General features: G+C 36.2%; 2 protein-coding genes across 2 annotated transcripts; one reads left to right on the plus strand and one right to left on the minus strand.

Annotated features, from left to right (window-relative positions):
• The first annotated feature begins 3,343 nt into the window (after positions 1-3,343).
• LOC133321545 (chitin deacetylase 1) lies at positions 3,344-6,805 on the plus strand. The gene is made up of 5 exons (XM_061530630.1): positions 3,344-3,359; positions 3,490-3,735; positions 3,789-4,257; positions 4,323-4,845; positions 6,521-6,805. The coding sequence occupies exons 1-5, from the start codon at positions 3,344-3,346 to the stop codon at positions 6,797-6,799; spliced, it is 1,533 nt and encodes a 510-aa protein (XP_061386614.1). The 3' UTR covers positions 6,800-6,805.
• Positions 6,806-6,989: 184 nt separating this feature from the next.
• LOC133321550 (U6 snRNA-associated Sm-like protein LSm7) lies at positions 6,990-7,416 on the minus strand. Its single transcript, XM_061530635.1, has 2 exons — positions 7,399-7,416; positions 6,990-7,336 (listed from the first exon to the last, which is right to left on the minus strand). Exons 1-2 carry the CDS (start codon positions 7,414-7,416, stop codon positions 7,031-7,033), a joined length of 324 nt encoding a protein of 107 aa, XP_061386619.1. The 3' UTR covers positions 6,990-7,030.
• Between the last annotated feature and the right edge of the window lie 336 nt (positions 7,417-7,752).

Consider the following 7,752-nt stretch of genomic DNA (forward strand, 5'->3'; position numbering starts at 1 on the left):
TGTGACGCTAGAGGCCAAGCATTCACACCACTTCTAAAGGACTGGATTGGTAGAATGGTGGAAAGCAGAATTATCAACTCATCCTTAGGAGAGAGTTCCGTGAAGAAATCTGTCAACAGAGGCACACCACAGGGGGAGTAATATCTCTCCTTCTGTGGCTTCTGGATGAAATACTGCTAAAATTCGATAGTATTGCTGGTTGGTGGGAAATTTCTAATGACTCTTTCAAATATTATGGATGGCGCCCTTTCAACTCTGTCCAACTGGGCACACGCCAAGAGTCTTGGTGTAAACCCCACAAAGCCAGAATTGGTGCTCTTCACTAGAAAACGTAATATTCCTAGTTTCGCTTGCATTCTTTGGGAGGTGTGACCCTATCCATTTCTGAAGAAGCAAAAAACTTTGGTACAATACTTGACCGGGAATTGGAATGTGGAGAAACGCTCTAAATGGAGTGATAGCAGTCTACACCACTGGTAGTCTTGAATGCGATCTTGAATGTCCAACCACTGAACACTCTGATTGAATTCCAAGCTGCCAGACGAGAAACGGATGCCTGGAAATCGCTGAACTATGGTCACGCTAGTATCCTCAACATAACGTCAGGTTGTGATTTCTTGAGAAATCAGAGTAGATTTTCCTAGTAGGAAATCCTAGACTAGTGGCTCCTTACATCTGCCAGGTCTGTCACTGGTGCAGACGTTTACTGTAAAATATAAAACTCATATAAACTTAACAATCTTTGTAGAGTTTTTCAAGCAGAAATCCTCGCAATCATGAAAGCGGCCGAGATAGTCAAAACACTTACTGCCGATAATACGGGACCGATGACTATATATGTCGATAGTCAGGCGGCCCTCAAGGCTTTGAAGTCGTGCACTATAAACTCAAAAGCAGAACTTATTCGCTGTTGTCGCATAATAAGAGATCAAAATCATTGTGGGGATCATAACAGGTCACTGCAAGATTACATTCCTTACTTCGAAATCGGACTCCAGCGGAGAGGATTACTGTCGTCTAAGTGATGACGAAGAAGAGCTAGAAACAATTAATCATATGTTCTTTAGATGACCATCGCTTAGTGTCAGAAGACACAAACAGTTTGAAAGATATGAAATTGATAATCTAGCTTTCTTCTCCTAGGCTTTGTCAAAAATCTGGCATGGCTAAAATGATAAAAAAAGACATTTTACTGAATATATTTCAATGGAGGGTCTTCATTCAGCCGATTCTGTTTAGGTTCCATATTTTACACCGTTAAACCAATATATACTCTTTTATTATTTTCACCTGTAATTAAAATTAAAACTTGCCTAATTAAACTCTCACACACACATGATTGGAAGTTGGCATGATGCTGTCACTGGCAGCATTCATTGGATGCAGTCCATATGTATGCTGGCAGGCAGGCAGGCAGGCAGACTTGTTTTAATCTATTGTTGCACGAACCATAAAGAAATCTGTTAATTGTAATTTTTGGTTACTTCATTCAACATCAATGTTTTTTCTTGTACGGTAGTGTTTGTTTATTGCAGTAAATAAAAAAAAATGATGTAAACGTTTTTGTTGATCATTGCATGATTTTTTTTTTTGTTTTTTTAACATGTCACTGCTTTAATTGGTCTCCGAATGAAACCATTGACAAATTGGTTATATTTGTTAAAAATTATTCTGGAAAAATGGGGAATGTTGAAAACAAGTGGATTTCTTCCATCTGTGTCAGGATGAAAAGGAATAGTTAGAAACGTTCGAATATCTACTTTGCAGATCTCAAATGCTCCGCAGCAAGATACATATGCCACTCGATCGACAGCTGTTAAAATTATACCAGTGACAGCATATAACATTTTTACAAGCGTACCAAAGCATTTTGGTGAGAATTTTCCAGAAAAAAATATATTTGGCGCTGGAAAACCACAAGTGGCGCGACGTCAAGGAAGTGGGCGGAAGAAAATAGCAACATCAGCAGAAATGGTTCGAAAAGTAAAGAAGCGACTTGATCGAAACCCACGTCGCAGTGTCCAAAAAAATGGCTCGTGAGCTAAACATATCGCAATATTTCATTCGGCAAATATTGAAAAATGAACTCGGGGTGAAGCCATTGAAATTCCAAAAAGTGCAAGAACTTACACCGCACACACAGAAAGAAAATAGATTCAAAGAGCTAAAGAGCTGCTGTTCATAAAAATATGAACATGCTCGGCAACATTTTGTATTTATTTATAATCACTTCACATTTTTGCATTTCATAAATGATGTTTAAGGGGTTTTATGATAAGTGCTTAATTCAGTCATAAGATCTATGTGTGTGTCCTCACTGATAATAAAGAATTAATAGAAGTCCACGTACAAAGATATTGGTGATATGTGTATACGATTAGGCTAAGTTAGATTAGTTTATGTAGTTCTTAAGTCAGAATATTTCATAAATAAATTAGAATTGAAACTACAATAGAACAATAAGGTTGGTTTCAATATCCCACGTTTTACAGTTATTTCGCTTGGCGGAAAGTGGTAAACGCCCGAATTTCGAGTTTTCTCCCATGAAAAAGCATTCGTTGTCCAGCAGTTTGTAAATAAACAAAATGATCGTGTTTACTTGCCAAAGAGGTCAGCTGAAAATGTGCACCTTCGGTTGGCCACCAGAACTCAAGCGCCGGCCATGGTGATGGTGTGGCCGCCATAACAGCGGATGGTCGCTCTCTGCACGTATTACTCGACCTTGGCATCAGAATAAATGCCCACAATTATCGCGAAAATATTCTGTAGGGTGTGTTAAAGCCTTGGGCAAGTAAACATTTTGATCGCAGAACTTGGACATTCAAACAAGATTTAGAACGCGCTTCGAAAGAATGGTTACACGCTTCATTTCCAAGGTGACCAATTCGGTTGGCCAACAAATCTAAGCTGGCCATTGATGGTGTGGCCACCATAACTAAAATTTGATGCTATTTCCGACATTTATTGCTTTCATTCAATAAAATTTAAAAAAGAAAATGTAAAAATTATAGCTTTTGACGTTTTTGCAGTTTTTTTTAACTTACCCTGTACAATAATTATTTGATACTCTGACCTTCTTCTCCGAAATAGATTCCACCTAAATTTATAGTTTGGCCAAGAATATCTCTTGGCAAAAATATAACATATACATTTTTATTCTATATCAATTCCCTATTTTCTTCTTAAGGTACTCCGGATAAACAAAATGGACCGATTGAAAACATCCTACCTCCGATTGAAAACCTCCTACTAAATAAGAATAATGTATAATAATTTCCCTATAACTTCAATAGGGTTCGTCCTTGATACGTTCTCTATTATATGATTTGTCTAAGACCTTAGAATGTCCAATGCTTCAGGTTCGCCAAATAACTATCTCTCTGATCCTTCTTGCACTATATTCGCCTTGAATTTAAGTCTCCTAGTTCTCAATATTTTTAAATTCGAAAATCTAACAAAACCACATTTCCTCGCCCATATCACTTTCAGATGCCCGAAATGTTACACAACGTAGTCTTGAGAATAAAGTCGAGTGTCTCGAAGATATCGTGCGATTTTATCGGGATCCCAACAGGCCGGTGCACAAGATATGGACGAGTTCAGAATGCTCAAAATACTATTTGTGTCTGGAAGGTGAAGTATTCAATTTCAAATGTTCCGAGGGTCTGCTATTCGATGTGGTACGGCAGATATGTGATTTTAAACAAAATGTGGATAATTGTGATATAACAGCAGGTGGGTATTATAACCGTTTTATCTATTCAATTAAAATAATAAATTCCCTTTAGAAACTCCCGTACCAAAACCCCTGCTTGATGAAGCTGATTGCCCGGAAAATGAATGGGCTTGTGGTGATGGTACATGCCTGCCGTCGGAATATTTTTGTGATGGTTCTGTTGATTGTCCCGATGACTCGGATGAGGGTTGGTGTGATGCTGATAATGATCCAAATGCTGCCGAAACATGTGATCCAAAAAATTGCCACTTACCCGATTGTCATTGTTCGAAGGATGGTACCATAATACCCGGGCGGTTGGAAGCACACATGGTGCCACAAATGATATTGCTGACATTTGATGATGCAGTGAATTTTGAAAATTGGGAACTCTTTTCGAAAGTGTTATTCAAGGGACAGCGGCGCAATCCCAATGGATGTCCCATTCGGGCCACCTTCTTCGTCTCACATCCGTTTACAAATTATCAATATATACAGAAGTTGTGGAATGATGGTCACGAAATTGCCGTACATTCGGTGACGTAAGTAGTAGGGGGAATTATATAGAATTTAATTATGTAATAAAACATTCATATTTTTCTTACAGGCACCGTGGACCGGAAATGTTTTGGTCCCATAATGCCACCATAGAAGATTGGTTCGATGAAATGGTGGGACAGGCGAATATATTAAACCGTTTTGCCAGTGTACGCATGGAAGAGATACGCGGTATGCGTGTTCCATTTCTACGTGTCGGCTGGAATCGACAATTCCTAATGATGAAAGAATTTGGATTCGTTTATGATTCATCAATGGTGGCACCATTCTCGAATCCTCCCCTATGGCCATATACAATGGACTATAAAATGCCCCACAATTGTATTGGCAATAAACAGAATTGTCCATCGCGTAGCTATCCTGGCATTTGGGAAATGGTCATCAATCAGTTGGAAGTTGGTGAATACACTTGCACAATGGTGGATAGCTGTCCGCCACATTTATCGGGCGAAGATATATATCGTATGTTGACGCATAATTTCAAACGACATTATCTATCGAATCGTGCACCGTTGGGACTGTATTTTCATGCCAATTGGTTTAAGAAGGCGGAATACTTGAATGCATTTTTGGTGAGTTGTGTGAAATAGGGAGATCGAGAAGCCTTAAAAAATACGAGCATTTAATGCAAAGGCTAGCTTTTTTGGTAGAAGATTGGATTTCTATGGAAAGTAGGCTGAACTTTTATAAATAGAAGCTGGATTTCTATGGAAAGGAATCTGTATTTTTATAGATAGAAGGTTGTCTGCCATTTTTTTATTAATAGTCATTTTATAATATTAAATGAATGATAATATTTTCGATAAACATTTTGTGGAAAAATACTATTGGAGAGTCGAATTCCAAAAAAGGGGATTTCTTCACATACACGGCATGTACTGGCTTAAGGACGCTCTTAAAATAAACATTAATAATTCGTCTTCTTTTATTTCTGTCGTTAGTTTTATAGATAAATATGTTTCTACTAATGTCACAACCACAATTGTTGTTGTGCTGGAGAATATGGTGGCGAGAAGATTTGTCGGTATGGTATGCCATTTCCATAGCTGTCAGAAACAAAAAAAAAAATATTGTCACTTCCTGAAAACTGTTAAAATATTCAGGAATTAAAAGATTGGTATGATGGGATTCAAGACATGTCAAATAGTTTTAGCTCCCATATATAGTTTCGTCCGATTTTTTGTAAATGATGCACCAAACTCCCAATATTGGTCCGCTTGAGATGAAATTAAGCACAGAGTACTGAATTCGGTCCAGATTGATATATACCAATTTTTGTTTAAATCGGTTCAGATTAAGATATAGCTCCTATATATAGTTTTGTCCGATTTTATGTAAATGGATCACCATACTGCTAATATTGATCCGATTGAGACAAAATTTTACTGTACTGAATTAGACCTATATTGATATATGCCAAGTTTTGTTGAAATCGGTTCCGATTTAGCTCCCATATATAGATTCGTCCGACCAATATAGGCGGAGCTTTTTTTATGAATATTTAGCAAGAAAAGACCGATTTTTTTTAACAATATCTTAGAAGGAGATTTCTTAATTAACGGACTTTTGAATAATACTTTTTGGAGAGAGAATCCGCTTCTGTCAATTCAATTTATTTAACTTAATAATAGTCAGGCGGCCCTTAAGGTTAACAAGAAACGGACGGTTTTCCTCTGGAAGAAACGAAATTCCAAATATTCAACCACGATCTTACAAATACTTTAAATTAAAGGGACTTTTATATGGGACGCCTATGTCAAAATACAAACTTTCATTTAAAATTTTCTCTGAAGAAGTTTTTCCCCGTCTCACGAACCTGTAATGCTAAATTACAGCCATGTCGAGTCCTTTATATCGGGCTATGTCAAAATATTGAACATTTTATTTATCCTCCAAAAACCCGGAATACGAAATTACTACCACTTCGTTTGGAAAATGGCTCTGGGATTAAGCGAATATCTAAAATGAAACAGAAGTTTTATATACAAAATATGGACCCACATTGAAAAATGTCTCCTAATATGTTATTCAAAATTCAATTCTTTAATGTGAAATTACAGCCCCTTTGGCTTTACAAAAAATTATTTCAATATGTGCCGGGAAAGGAATAGCGTCAGATACCATTTTCTAATACCAAACAACCTAGGAGTATAGTAGCAATCTTTCTGAAAAAAATTAAATCTCCACAAAAAAAGTTTCCTAACCATTTTTCTCAATAAACCTCTATTCTCTCCTTTTCTTTTCCAGAAATTTTTAGATGATTTACAAAAATTACCCGATGTTTATTTTGTGACCAATCAACAAGCCATACAATGGATGCGTACACCGATCCGCACAAATATGTTACATCAATTCGAGCCATGGTCGTGTAAACCGAAACACTTAGATCTCAACGAAAAAGTTTGCAATATACCAAATACGTGTAAACTTCGGAGTAGGGTATTGCAACAGGATCGTTATTTATACACATGTAAAGAGTGTCCGCCACAATATCCCTGGATACGTAATGAATTTGGTTTAGATTAAAAATGTACCCCTTTCAAAATAATGCTATATTTTTAATGCCTTTCATTTTGTACTTAATCATAGTTTGTAAGAAAGTTTATTATTTTTATTTTTTTAGTACATTATCGTTAAGAAATAATAATTATTTATTAACAAAAACTTATTCATATTTTAATTTCCACTTTTGTTATATAAAAAAAACTATTTTAAAATCCAAAATATTTTTTTTTTCTGAAGAAAAGCCTAACACAATTATTGTGTTATAAATGGATTGGGTATAGCCTCAACACCATCTTGCGGACATATCAACACCAAGGCTGTACCACGACAAACCACCAGCCCTAGATTTCTTGTCTCTTCGGAGGGTTTAAAGGGTTCATCGGGATCGCGCAGGTATTCAATTGTGTTATCCAGCACCAGGTTAAGCAGAGCATCATAACCTTTCAGAATACCCGATGCTTCGCGGCCACCGGCAAATTTCACACGTATTTGTTTCTCGAGGTATTTGGATAAGTCTAAAATTGATTCTTTGCGGCGTTTCTCTTTGCCATCATTACTCTGAGGGAAATAAGTGGTTATAAATTACTTCCTTGTGAAACATATAAATTCCGAAGACTTACCTTATTTTTATCAGCCATTATTTGTTGTATCGTAGTCTTATATTTGCTATTTACAGAATAAATAAAATATAAATAAATATTGGGCCGAAAACGTTTTGTTTATGGGGGATGAAAAGAACAGAGTCGCGAAGTTGTGCGACGGTTTTACGGCGGCAGTACGTACACTAACATCATTCACAATAGTAAAACTAAAGAAAAAACTATGTTTATTAGAATTTTGAAAAAAATATAAAATAATAATCCTATTGGTATAATAAATCCTATTGGTATTTTCAAAAAAATAATCGATATTTTTCAATGAAAAATTTATAAAAAAAATCACGCTTATTCATTAAGAAGTCGCAGTTATTAAAA

Source organism: Musca vetustissima, unplaced genomic scaffold, assembly GCF_032173495.1.
Source record: "Musca vetustissima isolate MV318-11 ecotype Yass unplaced genomic scaffold, APGP_CSIRO_Mvet_v1 utg7535, whole genome shotgun sequence".
Classification (NCBI taxonomy): Eukaryota; Metazoa; Arthropoda; class Insecta; order Diptera; family Muscidae; genus Musca; species Musca vetustissima.